The following is a 26,277-nucleotide window of genomic DNA, read 5'->3' as shown; positions in this document are numbered from 1 at the left end:
TCTCCATCTCGGGGGCTCCGGTTGTTGAAGCGGAAGCACTCCATTAACGTCGACGGAGCCGGGATGTGCGAGCATAGCGTCGCGAGCAGCTCACCCAGCAACTTGTCATGCGGCGTGGCCGGCTTGAGCAGGTGGAGCAGGAGAGCGAAGACGCGGGTCCCGCAGCTGACCAGGAAAATGTGCTGTTTTGCCTCGGGGGTGTCATTTGCCCGGAAAAACACGCCGACTTGTACCTCTCGTAGACCGACCAGGTGGACCCTTCACCCTCGAACGGCTCGAGCCTCCCGTACAGCAGCATGGCGTAATGGTGGCAGGCTTGAGGGGGCGGTGTCTCAGTGTTCTCGGTGGCTTCGACCGCTCCGCGGGCTTCTTCCCTCGTCGCCATTGTCACGACTTAGCCCCACGTACGTGAACCTGGGAGGGTAGGGGTACCCTCCAGCCGAGAGATGACATGCAGCGTGCTGGTGGTGATTGTGACTGACCGTGAGCTGCTGTGCTCGGCGGTGTTTATTGTCCGGCCACACACAATGTTGCCCACCGAGCCTGGTGGGGCCACTGGACCTAGCGGCCAACGAATATCAGGGTTGGGGGGCGCCACGCACTTGTCACAAGATGCAAGAGAATGAATGACTGTACAAAACTGAGTTGTTGTTGAGAAGCCTTTTTGAAAACCATGCTGGTACGGAGGTAAAATGTTATGCTCATCTAGGTGTTTTGATATGAATATGGTGACAATGTGTTCTAACATTTTGCTAGAAGACGATATAATTGAAATTGGCCGGTAATTGGAGACAAGAAGAGGGTCTCCCCTTTTTGGGAATTGGCTTGACATGAGCCATTTTCAATTCTTTAGCTAACGTTGCAGTACAGATTGTATTTGGACAAGGGCTCAGCGTACCATTGCAAAAATCATTTGGTATTCCCTCTGGCCAACTGGAAGATTTTACTTTTATTCGAAGAACCATGTGGAATATCTGGATCATGTACAAAAGCTACAGGCTGAGAAGACTGACAGCAAACACTATAAAAAAGGAGTTAAAATGATCAGCAATCGCTTTCAAGTTTCAAGTTTATTTTTTCCAACATTACAGTGTTGGGGGTCCACCAGGCGAAAAAGCGGTCAGTGACCACTTGAAGGGTGCCTGGCAGCCCGTAAACACAGCAGCTGTCTGGCAAAGGTAAAAAGCATACACATGCTAATATATACGTTAAATTAACAGATATATACAGATGCATAAGTGTACATGCAATAACAATGCATAAGTGCACATACTCGTAGATAATATTAATCATGACATACATTAAGTAACAATAGAAAAAATGCATAGACACAATAAACACAATTCTGAAATATAACAGAACCAGCTATACCTTATCCAAGGCATGCGACACTTCACTGTGCGAAAGAAAAAGAAACCAGTACAAACAATAAAAGCCTATACAAGTGCACAAAAGTTAGACCAAACATTATCTGGCCACAAAATATTTTCGCAGATTCGTCTTCGTACACTTTCTGTAGTCGATACCATCTTTTTGAAATTTGTTAAGGATCGAGGGCAATGAATATTGCAAGGACTGTAGAAAATACCCGGTGCGCCGAAGGGGAACGAGCCACCTGTCACCGCTGCGTGTGCGAGAGTTGCTTGCTTGAGGAGTAATGCTTGAAATTGTTGTAATGAAGTTTCTGAACTTGTCATTAGAAAAAAGATACGAATTAAGTAGACGGAAATCATAGTAATTCTTCGCGCTAACTATTTCATGTCGGGTAAAACAGCGGTGCACTAGGATCTCTGAAAGGGACATTTGAAATAAATCGAAGTGCTCTCTTTTGCAGGCGTAATATTAAGTCTAGGTTATGCATCGTAGTTGTTCCCCACACTAGGTGGCAGTAGTTAATGTGGGTAGCAAATAGGGCGTGGTGAATTTTTAGCTTAATGTGTTCTGGGAGAAAATGGCGACATCGCGATATCGCACCAGCGGCGGATGACAGGGATCTAGCTAGCATTTCAATGTGCGACGTCCATGTGAGATCTGAAGAAAAGGTGATACCTAGTATTTTATGTTTGTCAACTATTTCAACAGGCGTTCCCCCTAATGTTAATATACTTTCCACCTTTGCTGCTTTGTTCTTAGATTTAAATAAAACTGCCTTGGTTTTACCCGCGTTAATTTTAAGTCCATTTGTGTTTGACCATTCAAAAACTTCAGTAAGTGCTTTTTTATGCTTTTAACATGATTTCCTCTATATTACTGCCCGAAACAAAAAGACTGGTGTCGTCTGCATACAACAGGAAGGTAGCATCACAAGGAATGTTAACGATGTCATTGACATATGCATTGTAAAGTAAGGGCCCTAGAATGCTTCCTTGGGGTACACCACAGGAGACTGTTTTGAAAGAAGAATAAAAATCGCCTATCGCCACGCGTTGCTGTCAATCAGAAAGATAGGACGTAAAAAGGGAACTTGACACGCCGCGTATTCCGTAGTCATACAACTTATTTAGTAATATTTTATGATTTAGATAGTCGAAGGCTTTGCTAAAATCGATAAATATACCTAACGTCATTTCGTTTTTTTCTATGTTGGCGATTATAAGCTCCTTCTGGGTTAATAGCACCGTCTCTGTAGATTTGCCTTTCTGAAAGCCATGTTGGCATTCCGAGGGTATGTTATATTTACACAAAAAGCTGTTTACGCGTGAGTAAATTATTTTTTCTAGTCCTTTTGAGAAAACCGGAAGTATGGATACTGGTCTGTAGTTATTAGGGTCATTAGCATTGCCACTTTTGAAAAAGAGAGACACTTTTGCCTTCTTCATAGCACGTGGGAAACAACCGGAACACAGAACAAGATTAAATATATGTACAAGGCACGGCACGAGAATATCCATTACATACTTAACGGGTTTTATTTCAATATCGTTAACATCTTTAGCCGTGCTGTTTTTTAAGCCCATAAATGTCCGGTAAACCTCAAGTTCATTCGTTGGATTGAGAAACATTGTGTCATTGTTCTGAAAATGGGTTGGGGAGAAGGTTTTTTGCTGGTCGAACCATATTTACAAAATGCTCATTAAAATGATCACACAACGGAACGCCTTCTAAATTGCGGCCCTCTACAACTATGTTAGAAAGAATATTTTTTTCCTTTTTACGTCCTAGAGCTTCATTAATAATTTTCCATACTTTATCAGGTCGTTGCTCTGAAACGTTACCAAAAAGATTTTGGTGGTATAATGCTTTCGCCTTCTTTAGCTCAGAGGTTACTTTGTTCCGATATTTTTTGAACGTCGAAAAGTCAGAAGGATTTTTTGTGCTTAGAAACGTTTTGAAAAGTTGGTTCTTGCATTTGATCATTTTTATGTGTTGTGGTCCTACCCAAGGCTTCCTTATCTTTGTTTTAAATTTTGCACTGGTGTATGGAAAACAGGCATTGTAATGTTTACAAAAGATAGACAAGAATTTACTGTAACTAGAGTCTACATCGGTCTCAGCGTAAACGGATGACCAGTCTTCATTTACCATGCATGTCCGAAATAAATTAAGGTTGTGGTTTGAGAACGATCTGAACTTTACTTTAGCTTTAAGCCTGCGAGGTTCTTATGCTAGAACGCTACTTGAATAACGAATAAAAATAGGGCAGTGATCGCTAAGGCCGCAGCTTATCGTACCAGCCAAATGAACCTCGGTGTCTGCACTAACGATAAAAAGATCAAGAATTGATTGACCAGATTCTGTTACACGTGTCGGCGTTGAAATAACGTTTTGGAATCCACACGAGGAAATATGATTACAAAATGTCCGGGAACTAGCGGTATTATCTAGCAAATTGATATTAAAATCCCCACCTAGCAGCATTTGGTACTGATGAAAGGAAGAAAATTCAAGCAGTTCTGCTAAGAATTCAAAAAATACAGTTACATTACCAGAAGGGGGGCGATATAAGACAGCGTAAATGTTGCTACCATTTGTCAAGCACAATACCTCGTAGTCCGGAGTCACACGTGTGTACTGTTGTAGCACTTCGCACTGCAAACGTTTTCTAACATGTATCGCCACCCCACCACCGCGCATTCCAGTTCTGTTGATAAAGTAATGATTATATTCATCTAAAATTAACATGTCACTATGTATGTCGTACCAGGTTTCAGATAGCATTATGATGTCGAACAGAAATTGAAATTCAGTGAAAAACATGGTCAGTTCATCTTGTTTAGGCGAGGCGGAACGTGCATTAATGTGAATAGCAGAAACAGTGCTCTGCGCTTTTGGTGCAACTCCAATTTCACATGGCAAGGAATATTCATGATAAAACATGCGACAAAGAAGATAAAAAAGGAGAATGGGAGCTACTCGCTAAATCAGCAGATTTTGCTCTGGTCACGGTCTGTCTCGATGCGAACTAAGCCGCTTCCTTCTGACTGGCGTGCAAATATTTTCCCGTTCCGCGTCCAGACAAAGCGCCACTGACACTGCCTCTTCCTTCCTATAGCCAGTGACAACAGACGCTTCAAAGCGGGACAGAGATGCTCATTCAAATAAATTTGGGCTTCACTTGACAGACCAAGTTCGCTATTAACGCGATGGGTGCGTGCCGTTTCAAGGACAATGTCTCGCTTCTGCCTGCTCTTAAACTGAACAACTACGTTTGTCTTTCCTGGTTCCCGAGTCGGCACTCGGTGGCACACTTCGATGTCAGCAGGCAGAATAGATTCTTCGATCGCTCCACCGATCTTGCCGACGAGTTCAATGATATTTTTGTCTTCGGTTTCTACAAGCCCTTGGATTTCCAAATTCGACCTGCGTGAATACTGCTCACAGTGTACAACTCTCCTATGAAGTTCCTGAATCACGGAGTCTTGACTGGCGCACTGCGCACGCAGCCCGTCATTTTCCTTTTTCAAAGCCTCTCGTTCATTGCGCTCAACAAGAAGTAACGCCTTCACTTCGTCCATTGCTTCTTTCATTGCCTTTAACTCATTGCGCATCTCACGCAGGTCATTTCGAATTTCCCTATCTGTTGGCGAAGCGTTCTTTGTCATTTCCACACAAAAATTTGATTGCTATACAATACTGAACAACCAGGGTAAAAGTAAAAACTGAAAAATAAAAACATAAAAAAACTACAAATAAAAATAAAAACAGCAGCGACACAACTTTTCACAATTTGGCAGCAGCAACAGCAAGGATCCAGTCTTGTGAGGAAAAAAAAAAAGAAATGACACCAACCAACCTGCAATGTGACCAAAACTTGATTAGACAGTGCGTCCACTGGCTGTTGCCGCTGCCAAATGCGTCGTCCGGTGTGGGGCCTCCTTTTATAGGCACTTGTGGCGGTCGCAGAACATCAACGGAGCACTTCCGGCGCTACGTCAGTTCCTGGGCAGAAGGGGGATTTCCATGCTGGAACTCGGCCACGTGCGCGGTCTGGTCAGCTGGGCTGATGACGATCTTCTCCGGCTGCAATGCGACCAAAACTTGATTAGACAGTGCGTCCACTGGCTGTTGCCGCTGCCAAATCGTATCCGATATCAGAGAACCATTCACAGAAATTTGTTCTACGTTCTTTTTGCGATCGCTAATGCAGGCCCAAAACTTCTGCGGGTAATCTTTAATAAAATTAGCCAGTGTAGTATTGAAATAAAAGCTTTTCTTGTGTTGAATCGCTTCATGTGAAGCTGACCGAACTTCAGTTAGATGGTGGGAAGCTGCCCTGTTTTTACTGAAATGTTCAGCCTTTCGTTTTAGCTGCAGTATAGGTCTCGTGACTCACGAAGTGAACTTAGTGCGTTTTTTAGTTTGTTGGGAATTAATGTATCTAAACAAAACTTGCGCATGTTTTTGAATTTCTCCCAAAGGGGCTCCACATTGTCGCCACAAAACTCGGCCACATGATCATCCAGAAACTCAAAAGTGCGCGGATCTTGAGCGCACGCAAAATTTTTAACAGATTTTGTGGCATGCATGTCCTTAGAACGGTTTACACGCAAGGGGAACAAAACACTAACCAAACTGTGGTCCGATATGCCAGTGCTTACGGACACGTCGTGCTGAACAATTGATCGATGTAAAAATACCAGATCAAGCAATGACGATGTTGACTCTGTAATACGTGTAGGATCAACCACAACTTGCACAAGATTGTGGTTAATCATAACATCAAACATACAAGAAATATTGACAGAGTCAGAGCCTGCTTCTAACGTTTCCCAGTCAATACCAGGAACACTAAAATCTCTTGCTGATATTACTTTTCGATCATTGAATTGTAGCATGTGCGCATGCAATTTTGTCAGATAATCACTTGTTAAATCAGGAGCTCGGTACGCTGCGTACAACATGAAATTCTGGGAGCCAAGTGTCACGTTTAAACACGAGCACTCAAGGTTGGGCACATGAGATAGCAACGTAGTTCTTATACAGTCTTTCAGAATAACCGCCACACCACCCCCACTAGTTGCCCTGTCTCATCGAAAAATTTTGAAACCCAGCGGCACCATGTCATCATCCCTGACGAAACTGTGAAGCCACGTCTCGGTAAGGACAACTAGGTGAGGATCGTGTGATAGAAGTATAGCTTCAAGTAGTTCAGTTTTGCTTGCAATACTGCGAGCGTTTATATTTAGTAGTCTTACATGTTGGTTGGTCATATGTCATGCGCTTCCATTATTACTACCTTCATGATCATTCCTCACAACACTTTCTGCGTTCACTGCATGCGCATGCTGTTCCTTTCGAGTGATTTTGCTACGTTCATTCGCCATTTCGTTGACAAAAACTTTTTTGTCAACATGCAATTGAGCGTGAACTAGATAAATGTTTTTCCCTTCGGATTTTTCATCTTTTGTACTGTCCAAAAGCAGTTCTTTTTAAGGTTTGCTTGGACTAGTCATTTTGGACAAATATTTTAGTTCCCTTGAGTTTTTTGGCATTCTTTAGTACAGCGGATTTTTCGTTGAAGTCTTGAAAGAACAAGATAACAGGTCTTCTTGTACTGGATTTCCCTATTCTATGAATACGCCCTACCGATTCGCACATGACACCAAGCTGATCTTTGAATATCGCGTCAATTACTCCTGTTTTAATTCTGCTTCAGTCTCTTTGGGGCTTTCTGAAATACCAAAAACCATTAAATTCGAGTGCCTACTTCTATCCTTGAGGTCATAATTTTCTGTCTGAAAGCTAACTGAATTTTGGTATATTGAAACAAGAGTGTCAAGTTCATCTAGTTTGGATGAATTGGTCTTAAGTTCAGTGATGTTTTTCAATCCATCGAACTGCAGCTTGATATCCGCAAACATACCCTTAAGGCCACAGATTTTGTTGTGCAATTCGTCTTGACCTTCTAAAACCTTAAGAAGTAATTCTTCAACAGCAGGTCCGGGATTAGATTCAATGTCTCTGCACAATAACAACTGCATGGCACAAAAGCATTCGTAAGCAATGACAGAGCACTGGTGGAGGCACGGCAGGACTAAGAAAGCGCGAATCGCTCTAAATAAACCGAAACACAAACCAACCTGCACAAGTCAGAAGAACAGCTTGGTTAGCGACATGCCGCTGCCATGCCCGCCATGCCCACTGAAGTTGAAGTTCAGGAGCAGTTCATATATGGGTGCTGTATCTGCTGACGTCACGGCTTAGACAGTGATAGCTGAGGAAGGACAAAAGGGGATGTCGCTCGTTGTTGCGTCATGCTGCAGCAAATGCGTTGGCGCATAAGGTGGTTGTTGAAATGTCGGCGAGGTCGAGTATGGAAAGAACAAGAACAAAAATTTGTCGTAACGGGATGTGCATGCTCTTCACCTTGTCATTCCCGGCACAGAGAGATTCAGTCGCGACAGTGTTTGGGCAGTTTGGGCTTGCAGATTTATTCAGCCAGTGTGAGCGCAGGTGAGTGTGTGCCTCGTGATCACGAGCAGTGGTCGGCGTTGTCCAAGCGCTACGTGAGGAGCTCCTGCCTTCGTTCTCTCGGTGCAGCGGGCCCTTGGCACGCCGTTCGCTACAACCGCATAACTAAAACAACGTTGAGGCTACGCTAGAAACACAGATGGTGCAAAGAATCCTTTTGGGTGCAGCGTCCAAGAAAACAAATGCAACTGAAACTCTTACACCAGAAAGGGAGCGCTGAGTGATCACGCTGCGGGCGTCGTTGCTCCTGCACACTCTGTATCCTTCCGCCGAGAACAGATGAGCATCGAGCTAGGTGTGTAATTGCTTTACACTTCATTATAACACAAATATCTGGCACGGCATAAGCGGAAACAGGCACGAAAGATGTTTTTGGTAGCTTTCGGGTGTTTTTACGCTCGTAAAAAATTGCCTTAATCAAGGTCGGAGTAGTACGTCAGGATTAGTTCAAGAAATAGCCGTTGCGCTCCGATACCGTCAACCCCCCAAAATCCCATATCAGAGGCCTTTAACAAAGTGGTGTGGTGTGGCTCCCAATCTGGCAAAAGACTGTGCAGGCTCTGCCCCTGCTACACCATCGGCCTACTCTCCTCGGGTGACGGTCGGCACACCTTAGAGGAGGACGCCCTCAGGAAGTGGCACCGCTGTAGGTGCTGCTCCCGGGCGGCAACGGCCTGGAGACCCCCAGACCCTCAGCAGAAGCCGAAGGGCCAGGGAAAACTACCTGGACCCTCCACTGGTATTCACAGCACTGAAGGCAGTGCTGTGAATACCAGTGCAGTGGTAGGGGAGGAGATGGAGGTGAGCCCTAGTGCCTCTGGGAGCCTGTCTTCATCCACACCTCCTTGACCCCAAAAGTGAAAACCCCAGTATGGTGCAATAGTCCAGTGGAACTGCCGTGGGTTATAGCACAATACAGCAGATATTCACGCAATTATACACAAATGTGAACCCAAAATAATGGCTTTACAGGAGACAAATCTAACAAAAAGACAGGACAACATCTTTCGCAACTTTTACCTCCTCACGATTGAAAAAAAAGACTGCACCCGTCTCAGGCGGTGTGGCTTTAGCTGTGGCACCAGACACAATTCTCAAGTCGATACAACGTACACTACGCTGGAGCCTATTGCAGCACAAGCTTGTCGCTGTTTCACTCTGCTTGCCACCATCAGATCATGTGTCCTTACAGGAACTGAATGACCTCGTGGAACAACTTTCTGTTCCAATAATTATGGGAGACTTCAGTGCTCATCACTACCTGTGGGGGAGGTGAAAGAATCAACAGCCAGGGAATACTCATTGAATAGTGGGTTGCTCCCAACAACTTAGTTGTTTTCAATAATGGAGACAAGATGCATTTTTCTGCGTGCAATGGAAGCTTTTCTGCTATCGACCCGTCCGCTGTTGTGTCGCCAGACACCCAGATGGATTATGAGTGGAGTGCTGTGAATGATCCTCGTGGAAGCGACCACTTTCCTGCCGTGCTGCGCGAAGTGCAAACCCTTCCTTTCCTCAAAAGCTGTTCACCCCGATGGAAGCTTGAGAGGGCACATTGGGAAAGATTTAAGGAGTTAGTTTGCTTCAATTGATTTGACAGCAGCATGTCCATTGTTGAGGCAAATACCTATTTACTGTGAGGAACTTCTTACAGCTGCAAAAGTTGCAATCCCTCAGACATCTGGATGGATTTCCATGCAACCAAAGCCGTAGTGGAATGATGCATGTCACGAATCCCGAAAAAAGCAGAACAAGGCTTGGGGTGAATTTAGATGGTACCCCACCTTAGAGAACTGCCTGATCTTTAAAGCAGCCCATGCTGCTGCCCGGAAAATCAGAAAAGTAGCCAAAAGGAATTCGTGGCAAAGCTCTGTAAGTACAATAAATACTACCACTCGCACAAAAAAGGTCTGGGACAATTTGCACAAAATCAAAGGCAGCTACAGAAGGTTCAGCATACCACTTTTTTCTACAGATGGTGCGTGAAACTGCTGGAAACATGCAGATGTTTTAGGTGCCCACTTTGCAGAAGTCTCTAGTGATACAAATTGTACAAAAGAATTCCCGACACATCAAAATAATGCTGAAAGGTTCAAGAATAAAAAGAATGGCAATAACACCAAGGAATGTAATAAAGAATTCACTTTGTACGAACTGAAATGAGCATTAGCTCAGTGCAAGGCTACCTCCATCGGCCCTGACCTTTATTCACTATGCCTTTCTGCAGCACTTAATAAGTGATGGGTGTTTGGAAGTGATTTTGAAGCTGTTTAATAAAATCAGGAAAACAGGTAGGCTGCCTAAAGCATGGAAAAAGGCTATCGTAATTCCATTACTGAAAGGCTGCAAGCCCCCAGACAAGGGTCGCACAGGTCCTTGAAAACCCTTGAATTTAGAAGTGTAAATTTCAAAGCCTGGAAAGTCCTGGAATTTTTTAAGGGTCCTTGAAAACCCTTGATTTTTTCCAGACAGAATCAATGGCCCTATTTTTTCACAAGAATTTAAAGTGCTTGTCGTGAATTTTAGGTGTTAAAATGTAAAGAAACATTGTAACAATCAAGTTTCAGTGTATTGCATGAAATTACGAGTTGTGGATTCTCATTATTACGAGGTAACATTGGGAACAGCACTCCTCAATAGAATTCATGTCATGATACAATCCCGTGAAAGCCAGCTTCTGTTCTCTATCTTGCAGGTTCCATCTAGTCTATGGACGGCCTTTCATTACATGCTTGCTGTGCCTCATACGCTCCATCTGCGTTTGCTTTTACTTGCAAATGGTGGATGTGTACATAGTTCATCCTGCCTTGCAGCAACACTTGCTGAGTTAATTTCAGCTGCTATGGACGGCCTTTCATTACATGCTTGCTGTGCCTCATACGCTCCATCTGCGTTTGCTTTTACTTGCAAATGGTGGATGTGTACATAGTTCATCCTGCCTTGCAGCAACACTTGCTGAGTTAATTTCAGCTGCTATGGACGGCCTTTCATTACATGCTTGCTGTGCCTCATACGCTCCATCTGCGTTTGCTTTTACTTGCAAATGGTGGATGTGTACATAGTTCATCCTGCCTTGCAGCAACACTTGCTGAGTTAATTTCAGCTGCTATGGACGGCCTTTCATTACATGCTTGCTGTGCCTCATACGCTCCATCTGCGTTTGCTTTTACTTGCAAATGGTGGATGTGTACATAGTTCATCCTGCCTTGCAGCAACACTTGCTGAGTTAATTTCAGCTGCTATGGACGGCCTTTCATTACATGCTTGCTGTGCCTCATACGCTCCATCTGCGTTTGCTTTTACTTGCAAATGGTGGATGTGTACATAGTTCATCCTGCCTTGCAGCAACACTTGCTGAGTTAATTTCAGCTGATACTCTTGCTGACAAAGCAGGAGATGCAGGCAACATTCACTAAGCTTTGAAATCAAACAGCCTCAGCAAAACACCAAGAAAAAAGAAAAACCCCTAAATATCAACTATGAAAAAAAATAAAGCTGGGGGAGCATTCATGAACCCATAGCGCCTACCTAATTGTGCATTAATGTTAGGTATTAGGCAATATCAAAATTTTGCATTTTGTTGAAAAAGTTATAAATAATTCCAGATAAAACATAAGATTGGGACCTTGAAAATGTGTTTTATCGTCCTGAAAGTCCTAGAAAACCCTGGAATTTTTGCTTTTGAAGCCTGTACGAACCGTGCCAGAGTGTCCATCTAGCTCCCGACCCATAACTTTGACCAGTTGTCTGTGCAAGACTTTTGAGAAGATTTTGAACTTTAGGTTTGTTTTTATTCTTGAAAGTTCTGGTTATCTAGATAGTTTTCATGTGGGTTTTGGCAGTTTTGGTCTATGACTGACCACCTGGTGAGGGTTGAAACAACAGTATGAGATGCCTTTGTTAATAATCAGTTCTGCCTTGACATATTTTTTGATAAGGCAAAGGCTTATGATACAACCTGGCGATATCGAATTCTCAAATTCTCAAGGATTTATCAGCAATTGGAAGAGAGGGCAAATGTTTTCATGTATCGGAAGATTTTCTCCAGGAACGAACCTTCAATGTAAGACTTGCCAATACACTATCCCGTACATTCACTCAGGAAAACGGAGTTCCTAAGTGCAGTGTACTGAGTGCGACCCTTTTTGCCATTAAGATAAATTCTCAGAAAAAGTTATCACCCGTTATCAAAAGTTATCACATTTACTCCCTTTATGTAGATGACTTGCACATCACTTTTCGCTTGTGTAACTTCTTGATCTGTGAAAGGCAGGTTCAAACTATGGTAATCGGATACAACAATGAGCGGGTAAAAATGGCTTTTGTTTTTCTCCCGAGAAGTGTGTGTGTGCTTTACATGAAAACAAGGTATTCATCCAAACTTTGATATAAAAATTAAGGATGTTCCCGTTCCAGTACACAGCGAGCACAAATTCTTAGGTGTCACATTTGAGTCGAAATTAACATTTGGAGCTCATATAAAGAAACTCAAAATAACTTGCATGAGAACATTGAACCTACTGAAAATTTTGTCGCACAACTCATGGGGTGCAGACCGCACATGTATGCTAAGAATTCATGGCTCGGTGGTTAGGGCTCGTCTTGACTATGGCTGTATCGTGTATGCGTCAGCCCGCCAGTCTGTCCTCACCTTACTCGACCCAGTACACAATCTGGGCCTCGACTTGCCACAGGTGCATATCGCACCTCCCCGATCGACAGTCTCCACTTTGAGTGCAATGAATGGCCCCTGGAGTATGCATAAGTGACCCTCCGTGTGCCCGTGAATCATTTGATATAATCGGTAAAAGAAATTGTATGAAAACAAGCCCTCTTGCCCTTCGTTTGGAGGAATACATGTCTCGGTATTCTTTCAAGATATGCTCGTCAAACCTTCTGAGTTTTTCGGATGCTGTAGCCCCCGGGACAAGAGGGCCGTCTAATGTGATCTGTCCTTGTTGAAATACGACAAAAAAGCATTTTCACACTGTCACGATTTAGCCCCGTGTTCGTGAACCTGGGAGGGTAGGGGTACCCTCCAGCCGAGTGACGACATGCAGCGTGCTGGTGGTGACGGTGACTGACCGTGAGCTGCTGTGCTCGGCGGTGTTTATTGTCCGGCCACACACAATGTTGCCCTCCGAGTCCGGTGGGGCCACTGAACTTAGCGGCCAACGAATATCAGGGATGGGGGCGCTAGGCTTCACGGCTAGGCTTCACGTCGTGGCCGAAGACCCGCAGATTTTCGACGTGGCACGCGGGCACAGTGCAGCCGTCAGTGCCACCATACGTGCAGACCGTCGAAGTATGCGGGCGCCCTATCTCCATGGAGCTGGACACAGGGGCCAGTGTGTCTGTCATGGCCGGGAAAGCCTTCAGACACACCTTCCCTGGCGTGTCCGTCGAGGCGGCGGGCGTCATCCTGCACAGCTACTCTGGGCAACTCGCCCAAGTCAAGGGTCAAGCCCAGGTCAGCGTTCGCCTTGGCGACAGGGAGGCCACCCTGCCCCTGTACTTGACTAAGGGGTCACCGACGCTGCTGCGCTGGAACTGGATCCAGGCTTTGGGTGTGCGGCTGCCGGAGTACCAGGAAGCAGTGTGTGCGGTGAAGGCCCTGTTCCACCCTGGGGTGGGCACATTCACCGGCACGGCGGTGAGCATTCATGTGCCAGAGGGAGCCAAGCCCCGGTTTTTCAAGCCGCGCCCGCTGCCGTTCGCCTTGAAGGACGGGGTCACCCAGGAGCTGCAACGGCTGCAGCGAGACGAGATCCTGGTGCCCGTCAAATCTTCGGACTGGTCCGCTCCCATCGCGCCAGTCCTCAAGCAAGACGGCAGTGTAAGGATCTGCGGAGGCTTCAAGGTCACCATCAACCCCGTCGCTACGGTCGAGAAGTACCCGCTGCCACATATCTCTGGTCGGCGCTTTCTGGAGGACAGAAGTTCACCAAGCTCGACCTCAGAGATGCGTACCAGCAGCTGGTGCTCCAGGAGTCATCCTGGAAGTATGTCACCATATCGACAACGTTGGGACTCTTTCAGTACACGCGCCTACCGTTCGGCATGGCCTCAGTTCCTGCCATTTTCCAGAGGGAGATGGACAACCTGTTCAGGGGCATGAGGCACGTGGCGGTGTACTTGGACGACATCCTGGTGACCGGTACCGACGACGAGGACCACAGGCAGAACCTACACATCCTGGCACGATTGCAGGATGCCGGGCTGAAGCTCAAGCTGGAGAAGTGCGTTTTCTTGGCCCCCAGTACCTAGGCCACGTCATTTCACAGGCAGTCCTAGCCCCGGCACCCCGCAAGGTTGAGGCTGTTCTCAAGGCGCCCAAGCCCCAGAACAAGAAGGAGCTGCAGAGCTACCTGGGCCTCGTAAACTTCTACAGGAGCTTCCTGTCGAACCTGTCGTCGCATCTGCAGCCGCTCCATCTTCTGCTTCGAGATGGACAGCAATGGGCCTGGAAGAAGGAGCAGGACTTGGCCTTCCAGCACAGCAGGGAGCTGATCACCAAGGCTCCGGTGCTGGTGCACTTCGATCCGGCCAAGCCTGTCATCCTGACTGTAGATGCGTCACCGTACGGCGTGGGAGCTGTCCTGGCCCACCGGGAGAAGAATGGCCGGGAACACCCTGTATCGTTTGCGTCCCATCGGCTTCATGCGGCAGAGCAGCGATACAGCCAGCTGGACAAGGAAGGCCTGGCCCTCATGTTCAGGGTCGAGCGCTTCCACCAGTACCTATGGGGCCAAAAGTTCGAGGCGGTCACGGACCACAAGCCGCTGCTGGGACTGCTGGGGCCTGACAAGGCGGTTCCAGTACAGGCATCGCCTCAAGTGGTGCACTGGGCCCTGAGGCTCGCGGCCTACAACTACCAGCTGGTCTACCGTCCAGGAAAGGACCTGGCACCTGCTGATGCCCTGAGCCGACTGCCCGTGCCCGAGGTGCCTGCTGCTGTTCCTGAACCTGCCGAAGTGTTCATGCTGGAGCACGCTTACCCGGAGGTGCTGTCCAGATTGGCAGTGTCGGACCCAGTCCTGTCACAGGTCGTCAAGGCGGTGTCCGAGGGGAGGAGTTGGTGGAGCGGACGTACAGCCAGAAGGCCGCCGAGCTGAGCCTGTAGCAGGGCTGCCTGCTGTGGGGTTCCAGGGTGGTGATTCCGCAGGGCTTGCGGTACAGTGTCTTGCAGTTGCTGCACGTGGGTCATCCAGGCGTGGAGAAGACCAATGTGGTGGCCCGGTCTCACATTTGATGGCCTGGCCTGGACGAGGACATTGCTCACATGGTGCAGAGCTGCCAAGTCTGCCAGGAGAACCAGCGAGCCTCGCGCCATGTGGAGATCACCCCCTGGCCGTTCCCGGAGAGACCCTGGTCCCGCCTGCACGTGGATTTTGGGGGGGGCCCTTTAAGGGCCACTACTTCCTGGTGGTGGTGGACTCCTTCTCCAAGTGGGTGGAGGTACTGCCGTTCACCACTCCCTCGGCAGGAGCAACCATTACGGCATTGCGACAAGTCTTCGCAGCCCACGGGTTGCCGGATGTCATCGTGTCAGATAACAGACCCGCTTTCGCCAGCGAGGAGTACCTGGCCTGGCTGACGAAGATCGGAATCCGTCGGATGATGGTTCCGCCAAACCACCCTGCGTCAAATGGTGCTGCCGAGCGGGTGGTGCAAACGGTGAAGGAAAAGCTCAAGACGAGCAAGGTTGGGGATTTCCGGACGCAGGTTGCCCGAGTCCTGTTCCAGTACCGGACCACACCCCATGACGTCACGGGCTGTGCCCCCTGCGAGCTCCTGTTGGGCCGGATCGTGAAGACACCGTTGGACGTGTTGCACCCCAACCTCCTGTCCACAGCACTCCTGAAGCAGCTCTAGCAGAAGCTGGTGGCGACCGAGGTTGCTGTCGTGGGCCTTTGCAGCTCCGGTCTTCCCCAGGAACTTCCGGCCTGGTCCACCCTGGTCTGCCGGGCAGTGGTCTCTCCTGCTAGTGCGTCGTTGCTGCTCGTCCGCATGTCGGAGGGGATCACGTGGCACCGGCATGCTGACCATGTGAGGCCTCGCCTGGCAACCTCAGCCGCACCTTCAGGAAGCCAGCAGGCAGGGGAGCCAACTACACCGACCGCTGCCAGCACAGCACCAGGGGCTGGTGCTACTCGCGCCACTGTGGCACCACGTGCAAGTTCGGTGCCACCTGCAAGGCCGACTGCCGGTGCGAGTGTGACACAGGTAGCACCCAATGCTGCCACAACTGGTTCGACACCTGTGCTACGGTGGAGTGAGAGACTTCGGAGACCTCCGGATCACTACTCGCCAGGGTGACAGGTGGAGTTTTTGTGTTTGTGTGGACAAACAAACTTGGGGGTGAGGGGTGTCACAAGTGTGTAGCGCCCCCCATCCCTGATATTCGTTGGCCGCTAAGTTCAATGGCCCCACCAGGCTCGGTGGGCAACATTGTGTGTGGCCGGACAATAAACACCACCGAGCACAGCAGCTCGCATTCAGTCACCGTCGCCACCAGCACGCTGCATGTCGTCACTCGGCTGGAGTGTACCCCTACCCTCCCAGGTTCACGAACGCGGGGCTAAATCGTGACACAGACCAGATTTTGTGCCAATTTCTCACACCTAAAGACAAGTACAGTAGCTATTGCCACTGCTTTACTGATGGCTCAAAAACCACCTGTCATGCAGGTTTTGCTGTTTTCAGTCCATCGGTGACAGTAGGAAAGAGGATTGCTGATGAGAGTGGTGTTTTCACTGCAGAAATCTTTGGTATAACCTCAGCTATTGAAGATGTATAAAAGGGAGTATGAAAAGTGGCCATTTTTACAGATTTTTTAAGTGCCTCCCTTGTCCCTTTAAGGAATACAGCTGTAGGTGAGCTAAAAAACCGAATGTGCCGAATGTGAATATATTATATTATTATTATTATTATAGCAGGGGTCAGTGTTGTCTTTTGTTGGGCACCAAGCCATATTGGCATCCCAGAAAATGAAACTTGATAAAGCAGTATATGACACCAAACATCTTTAAATAACAGAGTTGAAATTCTTGCCTACCAGGACGTTCAAAACGCCATACGAAAGTCAATGAAGTTGTACTAGCGGTCTGAATTGGGTAAACAAACCAGAAAAAAATTACATTTAGTAAAACCATATGTATCTGAATGGAAAAGTTATAGACACCGAAATCATTTTTTCAAGGTTGTATTGTGCCAGCTCGTATAGGTCACACTGTCTTACCATGGCTTCCTGGTGAAAAAGGAACAGGAACCCATCTGCAAGCAGTGTGGAGTAAAGCTGTGCACGGGCCGAAAATTTGGGCCCGGGCCCGGTGCTTATCGCAGTAGGCCTGGCCCGACCCGACGAAGGAGGCCGACGGGCCGGCCCGAGACCTTAACCTTATGGCCCCAGCCCGGCCCGGCCCGACTGTGTGTTTCTAACCCAAATACTGTAGGGGCACGTCTGGAAGCGAAAACTACCTCATGGCGGTAAAATGCATCGTAAGGGATATGATAACAGGCAAAAACAACATTAAACGGGCAAAACAACCCTAATTAAACATAAAGTCCTGATCCGTGCTTTTACCGCGTCAGCAACATGTAGTTTCTGTGATATAGAAAACCTTAGTATTGCTTCACTGTGCCGGGCCGTCAGGATGGCCCGGCCCATCGGAAGCATTTACATTTCGGCCCGAGTCTGGCCTGGGCCCGGGTGAGAAGTAAGTCGGGTGGCCCGAGTGCCCGGGCTTTCGGATAAGCCCGAGCCCGTGCACACCACTGTGTGGAGAACCTCTTAATGCACTACATATCCTAATAAGTTGTCCATACCTAAAAGCGGCATGCATTGGACATTTTAGAGCTTTATATACCTTTTGTATACCTTTACACCAAGTGCTTTCACTTAGTGATGAACCAAGGCTACCTTTGACTAAAGTTTTTGAATTTTCTAATACACTGGCTTTGTACACCAATTTTAGCTGCTTCCATCTCATGGAACGGTTTTAAAAATAATCATTTCTATATTTATGATACCTTGAGTAAAACTTTTAACCTACATTGATATCTTCTTACCTTGTGTTTGGTACATTATAACCTAAAGGTTGCTGCACCGCAAAAACTCAGCGTCGTCAGTTGGAGATCCATGTGAGAGGCCTTTGCCCTGCAGTGGGCGTAGATAGGCTGGTGATAATGAGGATATGCATAAAACATTGCACAAAAGTGAGAGAGTGCCACGTTTTCTCTTCCCATGAGACATTCACAGGATTGTCTGGAAGCAGGCCCATTTCTTTTTGTGTCAGTGCCACGGAAGCTGTCTGATGCAGGTGTCACTCGTCTTGTCGATAAGGGCTGCTTAAAAAATTTCACGTACAAGGCAACTGCAAACTGAAAACAAACAAAGCAACTGAAAAACGTATGTGCATTGACGCATGCAGTGCATGAGCAGTTGGGGCAATAAAACAGAAGTTGGCATAGCAGCATTGTCTGGGGTGAGTTCGTGTGTTCCCATGCCCTGTGGAGGTGTGTTCTTATGCACCTGTCGGTTTGTTCCACATTCAAAGAAAAGTTTGCAGGCCTTCTCCATGACAAGTTTTGGTAAAACTTAGGGCGCGATTGAACTAGGATGACAGAAATACGACAAACAGGAGTGCTTATGTTTGTCTCCTTCCTGTCGTCCTTGTTAATTGATTGATTGATTGATTGATTGATTGTAGGGTTTAACGCGCCGACGCAACGCAGGCGATGAGGCGCGCCGTAGTGGAGGGCTCCGGATTAATTTTGACCACCTGGGGATCTTTATCGTGCGCCGAAATCTCGTACACACGGGCGTTTTTGCTTTTCGCCTCCATCAGAAAAGCGGCCGCCGCGGCCGGGAATCGAACCCGCGACCTTGTGCTCAGCAGCGCAACGCCTTAGCCACTGAGCCACCGCGGCGGGTTGTCGTCCTTGTTAAATTGCACTCTAAGTTTTACCAAAAACGCGCCAACTTGCCCAACAGTCTGTTCTACTGAAGGACATACAAGGAGGACTTGCTGCTTCACATCTTCAAGTGCTCTTTGCAGTGTCCTTGAGGCCAGCCAGTATCAGCAGAGGTGACTCCGTGCATCACTGTACAAACCTTTTCTTGTTAGACGCCCTGCAGGGTATTCAACTACGACACAGCCCTTTATAAGTGCATGGTTTTTAACAGTGAAGTTGTTCAGCAATGTGGTGATTCTGGTGTTTTACCAAACTCAGTATAACTGTATAAAGAAGGGAAATCACCGGCACCAGCAGGATTCGAACCTGTGTCTAGCAGATCAACGGAGTTAGATCAGTCGACTTACCCACTTGTCAATACCCACTTGTGACTTACCCACCTGAAAGTCAATAGTCAATGACTCAGTGAGTACCTGGGAGTCAAATGGCTTACTCACTTGGCTGTGACTGTGGGGAGAGGAAACGCCACCTCCTCGACACTAAACACATGATAGGGTGCACGTTGCACCTGCAGGCGCCTAGCTTAAGTGTGCGTGTTCTGTTCATTTATTTCATTTCTTTGATTTGTTTCATCCCTTTTATAGCAACAAAGATGGAGTAAAGGTCTTTGCAGCAGCGAAGAAGCAAATCGGCTGCAATCGTGGTCTTAAACCATGGCGAAGCTTGCGCGCAGCTTCGCTACCTTCAAGTCTGAGCGTTAGTGTGAACTTCCTTAATTTTTTGTTTAGACACCAGAGTCCTATAGATGGTATCCACAAGTTTAGCAGGCGATTTCTTCTCTTGGTAGCACTGAAAACCCCCAAGACAGAGCCCACCATGTGTGCATCTGCATCTCGTAGAAAAAAAAATGGGTGGCAGCATCTGTCCTCTGTGCTGTTACCACCTGATTCTCAGCCGTGGCGACAACAGACATGAAGAATCGCAGTGACATTGTGTGGTGATGCTCTAGTTTGCCTAAAGAACTCTGCATCAGCACTTTACAATGGAGCCACGGTTGCAAAAGGAAGCGGCACGACGCACGAAATGCCTACGCTGCAGCGCAGTTGCTTGCAAACACGGATGTGGACTCATGTGCACCTGGACCTTGAACATTGCAGAGTTGTTCTGTACAAAAGCTAAATAATTATTTCACATAAATTGTAAATGTTCCCATGCACACTGACTGAGATATGATGGCCGCGCAGCAGTGCATGCATTGTTAGCTGTGCATGCACCAGCTACATCTATCGGCAAGTGGCCGAAATGGAAGATGCTCGCCAGCAGATAGAAATCTGTGGCTGATACCAAAACACTGCAGCTGGCACTGAGCTGATCTGTGCAGACGACTTCATTCGTGTCTTGCGATAGGTAGGCTGCACGAAACAGTACTTAACATCGAGGTAATGCTTTTGAGCTCGATGGGGTAATGACGTAATGCTTTGGAGCCTCATGCATGCTCTACCTTGCGGGAGCCTGAGTGTCCCCGTTGGTAAGGTGACACACGTGGTTGCCGGCATGCACGCTACACCAGTGAATACAACCTATGCTATTCCTTCCCACATGCTGAGCTGTTGAAGGTGTTAAGTAGGCGAACAAGCCACTATGAAGCCTTAAGCTTCCACATTGCTTGAGAATGAGTGTCGGCACTTATTTGGGCCTGGGGCCTTCATTGGCACCAAAGTGGATATACCCACCCACATACATAATACCGCGAACCATGGATTGTATTTGTTTGTTTATGTTCTGTTTTCGCCGACTGACTGTGCCGGGCTGTGTTGTCTGTGTTTCCGTGGGCCAAGTGAAGCGCGTTCCATTCTTTATGCCGCACGTGTTATCTCCTCTGATAATGATAGTGTTTCAAACTAACGTCACCAGCCTACCTTGATTTACAGTGTTCTCGATGTAAATCGACGGATCGAGAAACACCTGTGCCAAAAGATAAATGCCCCCAGAGCAAACGCCGTGGCATTCAATTCGCCGACACTTGCCTGCGCACATCATTTTGTTGACTGCTGCTTCGCTGCCTGTGTATTCTTTGAGTTAGGAAAGCACAAATTTGCTCCAATAAACTTGTTTTTCCTTCAAGACAGCTGCGTCGTTTTTGGCTTCGTGACAATAATTTCACAACTGAAAGTGATGCACATGCATCGTAAGGGCTATGTTAGGTTTCCTGTGACTTTTTAGTTTTCAGCTGCGTTCACTTTGAACTGAAATTTTTTCATTGCGACTGTATTTTTAATTCTTGGTCAGGTATATCTTGTCAGATTTGAATGACAATTTCGAGTGTTATGTTGTTTTTTTTATCGATGTCGAGGCAAAGTCTGCCACTGCTGTTGTACATTTGGAGCCGCACTATGACAACATTGTACCTCATTGAACCGAGCAAGTAAAATGAATGTACCAGTTTACTGTGATCACACTGACCAAACCGAACTATTCTGGTATCATGCATATTATGCCACGCCCCACATAACAGTTTGGCACTTAAATGTTTTACAGCAAAAATATCGAGGTACTTTGCCAAAGTTGTCTTCTGTAACATTCTGCATACATCGGTCCTGTACATAGTGGCTCGCAAACGTGCTAATGCTCCTGTTAGATGTGCAATAACTAATTTAAAAAGAAGTTTTAACAGTGGTGCTGTTTAAGCTTGAGCCCTTTCCTTGCAGATTGTTAATAGAAAACTCCGCTAAGTGAAGTGGAAAGGAGAAAATGCTAGGCCAAAAAGTGTGATAAAAAATGGCGAGCAGGCAAGGAGCTCATGAGCAGGTGTTGGGAGTGCACACTCAAGAAAAAAATCGAACGTGGGTTTTGTGCACTAAGAAACCGGTGTTGGTCCGATTGTGCTATCATTGCATTCGGGGCGCACAACATCTCTCAGTTCGTAGAATGGGTGTTTTCTTTTGACTCAGGCTGAGTTGAAGTGAACTTTGGCTTCAGACTTTGGCAGTTTGTAATTCGGACCTTGGGAGATTGGATTGTGGACTTTAACTCAATTTGCATGGAGACAGCTTCGATTCTTAGCCATCTTTCTTAAAAAGCGACAGGCCTAAGAAAAGCCAAGTTAGAGCTAGTGAAGAGCATCTGCTCTGCTGTTTTCGCAGTCTGCATCACAATTTTGAAGGTGGCCAATTTTTTTTTTGCTATGTCTTGTGCATGAGGAAAACATGATAGTTTGTCTAACACCCGATAACGTATTTCTAGCCAGCCTTTATTTAATTATGCTCTTATTCATATAGAAAGATTACTTTGCATTTTTTCTGTATGCTTGCGGTGGCCTAATTGGAGATTATTTTGCTTGATCAACATGAAACAAGGAACTTGGAATGCAAGCTCTGTGCATAGGATGTACTGGGAGGTTTTTTTTAGCTTGTCAGTCAATCTGTAAATTTGGGTAATAGATGCTAAGTAAATCTTGCAGCACATGGGGCCTTCTCTGCTCGTGTACTGGGGAGTGGTAACGTGAACACTGCTTGTTTTGAACGTAAGATTGGTTTCTTAGGTCAGGCAGTTTGCAATTGGCTCCTGCATTTTCGCGCAATTTTTCTAATCTTGTCTCATTTTGCTCCCTTAGGAATGTTTCCGCTGATGGCAAGAATATCCAGTTCGTGGGGGAGCTGTATTCCCGCCTCCACTGTGAACAACGCAGCCACCAGGCCACTCATGGGGAAGTGTGTGCTTCTAAAATGCCCTACATTGGTGCTTGCAAACAAGTGTTCCATAAAAATTGCAACCTGGACAGGCACACGGGGCTGCACACCAGCAAGGGGCCCCCCATGTGCAGCACTTGTAATAAGAGCTTTGCATGCAGATTCGACCTGGCTAGGCATAAAAGATTACATTTTGATGAAAGTCCTTACGTGTGTAACATTTGTCAGAAGAGCTTTACACGCAGATTTAACCTTGCTAGGCATGAAAGATTGCACTCTGATGAAAGCCCGTATGTGTGTAACATCTGTCAGAAGAGCTTCACTAGAAAAGATCTCCTGGTTGTTCATGCAAGGTATCACTCTGGCGAACGGCCATATGTCTGTAGCATCTGTAAAAAAGGCTTTACCACACGGTGCCAACTGGTTGTTCATGAGAAGCTGCACTCTGGTGAAAGGCCCTATGCATGCTCCATCTGCCGGAAATGCTTCACTCAAAAAAATAACCTCGTCCAGCATGCAAGATTGCACTCTAGTGAGAGGCCCTATATTTGCAAAATCTGCAAGAAGAGCTTTGCTCATAGATCCAGCCTGTTTTGGCATGAAAGATTGCACTCTGCTTAGGTCTATGTGTAGAATACCAGAAAACGTGTTGAAAAATGTAACCTGCTTGCTAATAAAAGATTGCACTCTTCTGAAAGGGCTCACGTGCGTCACATGTCAGTCGAGCTTTAAGCAAACATGCACCCTAGTTGCTCATGAAGGATTGCACTCTGCAAGAGGCCCTACATGTGAAGCATGTCAGAAGAGCTTTACATGAAGAGGCCACGAATTCCTAAAAAAGACTGCACTCCGGCAAAATGCCTTATGTGTGTCGCATCTGTCAGAAGAGTTTAATGAAAAACGTGGCTGGGACAATCATGAAGGATTTCACTCTGGAAAAAGGTCTTATGGGTGTAGCACATAACTGGATAGCTCTGCTGACAAATGGTCACTTGTAAAATGAGAAAGTGCATACCAGCAGTTAGCCCACTTCGTAATGTTCCAGAAAAGTTGCCTGTAAAGAAGCATTGGTATCTCACAATGACAGCACACCCACAAAAGATTGCTGAAAAGTTTGCAGCAGAATGTTGCTCTGTGACAGATTGTGCACCGGTGTAAAGACAGTGGGTTGTATCCATTGCAAAAGCTATGCTCAGAGGCATACGTTGGTCATGCATGAGGTGGAGCAATGACGAGTCTCCATTTCTTGAGGGTCTCCTCCAAGGGTTTTCACGAATGGAACAGTTCCATCATGAGTGAATGCACTTCCTAATAATCAGTGTTCAATCAGTCGAAAAATATGATACAGAAAAATGTGGCTGAGCAGAACATTTACAGGCTCGAAAAGAATTCCTCCTAAAAACCTGTAACAAAATCACCATATAAATATAACTTCGTTATCGTTGAACGTGTTGGGACTGGTAAAAGCTGCATGCAGCACCTGTCAAAGTTTTGTTAAGGGAAACCTGATAGACATAAAAAATTGTTAAGTGGTGAAAAGTGTAATGTGTACAGCCAAAAGAATGATGTTTAACAGTACCGTATGTGCCATGTTAAGTGTAGTGATCATTTGCTAGACATTTTGTCTCTGAGATGCACCCGCCGCGGTGGCTCAGTGGCTAAGGCGTTGCGCTACTGAGCACGAGGTCGCGGGTTCGATTCCCGGCCGCGGCGGCCGCTTTTCTGATGGAGGCGAAAAGCAAAAACGCCCGTGTGTACGAGATTTCGGCGCACGTTAAAGATCCCCAGGTGGTCAAAATTAATCCGGAGCCCTCCACTACGGCGTGCCTCATCGCCTGCGTTGCGTCGGCGCGTTAAACCCTGCAATCAATCGTCTCTGAGATGCGCTCCATAAAGACGATAACTGGCCAGTGTTCTGAAAGAAAATATCCGTTAAAATATCTGCTTTGAAACTCTTAAAGCAGATATTTGCTTTAAATAATGTTGATGAAAATCTTTTAAATAATTGGTAGAAGATTCAGAGCCTTTTAACTGTATGAAGATGGAAGCCAGCAAAGCTGTTATATGTTGGACCTCGCTATGGTGGGGTTTCGCTTTTGCCCTAATAAATTTATCAGCAGCAGCTATCTATGCCCACTGCAGGGCAAAAGCCTCTTTCATAGGTCTTCAATTATCCTGGTGCTGCGCTGTGACCAATTTATCCCCACAAACTTCTTGAGCTCGTCTGCGCATCTAAGTTTCTGCTGCCCCGTCACGCTTCCCTTCTCTACCACTCTGTTACCCTTAATGAGCAACGGTTATCTTGCCTTCACATTACATGCCCTGCCCAAAACCATTTCTTCTTAATTTATACTGACATGTCCTTAAAGGGGCCATGTGGACAAAATACAAGTTTTATTCGAAAAATTTCGTGTTATGTAGTGCCCCTAGTGCTTGTCCGGCAGAAAATGCCGTATTCACTGAGAAATTAATCAATTTAGGTCAAAATTTTGATTTTTCTCCCAAATCCTGTGTTATCTGGACGTCAGCAATGACATCATATGTGCACGTATTCAAAAGAACTTTCACTGTGTCTTTCGGCTCTGCAGCCTTGCTTGCCGTCAGTCCTTCCAGATGGCGCTGCCATACTCATCCACGGACCGTTGTCTACTTTTGCTTTGTTTTTGACCATATTTGCACCTGGCAAAAGAACCACTCATGCCGAAAGATGAAAAGCGTGCAGAGCAGACGCCGCAGTATTCAATTCGCCGACACTCGCCTATGCGCGTCACTTTGTTGACTGCTGCTTTGCCACCTCTCTATTTTTTGAGTTGTTAGGGGAGCGCAAGTTCGCTCCAATAAACTTGTTTTACCTTCGACTCAACCGCGTCATCTTTGGCTGCATGACAATATTGTAATGGAGTGACATAATGCGACAAAGTATCCGTCCAGTCCTCAGTGAGGGAGCCATCCAGCCTCCGGAAGCCCGTGGCTTCAAGGTTACCGGAAAAGTGAATTGGACAGCAGTAGAGGTTGGTAAAAGAAGGTTAGAGTGTTGGTGGGGAAAGAGCAGAGAACAGTCTGGGAAGACATGAGCAAAGAAGTCAGACTAGCACAATTTCATAAAGGTATTTTTATTTGTTTTTTTTATTTTTTGGGCGAGGTGATTGTACAGTGGCGTTACGACTAAGGCTGCTGTGCAACGCCACCCTGTTCCAGAGGTGAAGCCGCTAATCATCACCAATAATCACCATAGGATTGAAGAGCACGGGAGAGAGGAATGCACCAGGCCAGTAGGCTCCCCCCCCCCAGGCGGAGCAGCACACTTATGCGTGCCTCTCCTTGTAGCCTCACGCTGCACCAAAAGCTACTGTGGTGTGCCTGGTGCACAATGGTTTTTGCCGCCTTTCAGAGGTATACAGTCTGGGAAACACGCGAACATGTAAAGCCGGTGGGGGGGGGGCGTGCGGATGTCAAAACGATCAAAGTGGTCGTACGAAGCGAGGTTTCAGTGTGACCAGTGTCGGCGCCATCAGCGAAGGTCCACTTTCGACTCGCTCTGGCCAACCATGACTTTCACTTCCTTCATAGCTTGCAGCTAATTTTTCCTGATAGAAGCACAAACTCCCTGAGTTTTTTTAGACTATTGAAATGACATGACCATTCCCGCTTGGTAGACGCTGTATTTATTTCACAATAACGCCGAAGGTCCTCCGGGAAAGGTTATTATATAGGGAAAACATCGATATTGGTGAAGCGCAGTACAGTGCATCATGTAACC

The 26,277-nt window shown here is 46.6% G+C and overlaps 1 protein-coding gene across 1 annotated transcript in view; it reads left to right on the top strand.

Annotated features, from left to right (window-relative positions):
* The window catches only part of LOC144158164 (uncharacterized), a 52,084-nt gene extending 27,971 nt beyond the window's left edge, over positions 1–24,113 (top strand). The window contains exon 4 of the mRNA XM_077688841.1: positions 22,442–24,113. Coding sequence (XP_077544967.1) covers positions 22,442–23,138 — 697 coding nt within the window. The 3' untranslated portion in view covers positions 23,139–24,113. The remainder of the gene's footprint in view (positions 1–22,441) is intronic.
* The last annotated feature ends 2,164 nt before the right edge of the window (positions 24,114–26,277 follow it).

Source organism: Haemaphysalis longicornis, unplaced genomic scaffold, assembly GCF_048455015.1.
Source record: "Haemaphysalis longicornis isolate Haplotype H1 unplaced genomic scaffold, Haemaphysalis longicornis Haplotype H1 scaffold_10, whole genome shotgun sequence".
Taxonomy (NCBI): domain Eukaryota; kingdom Metazoa; phylum Arthropoda; class Arachnida; order Ixodida; family Ixodidae; genus Haemaphysalis; species Haemaphysalis longicornis.
The sequence above is the reverse complement of the archived record's forward strand: the minus strand, read 5'-3'. Positions and strand labels throughout refer to the sequence as shown.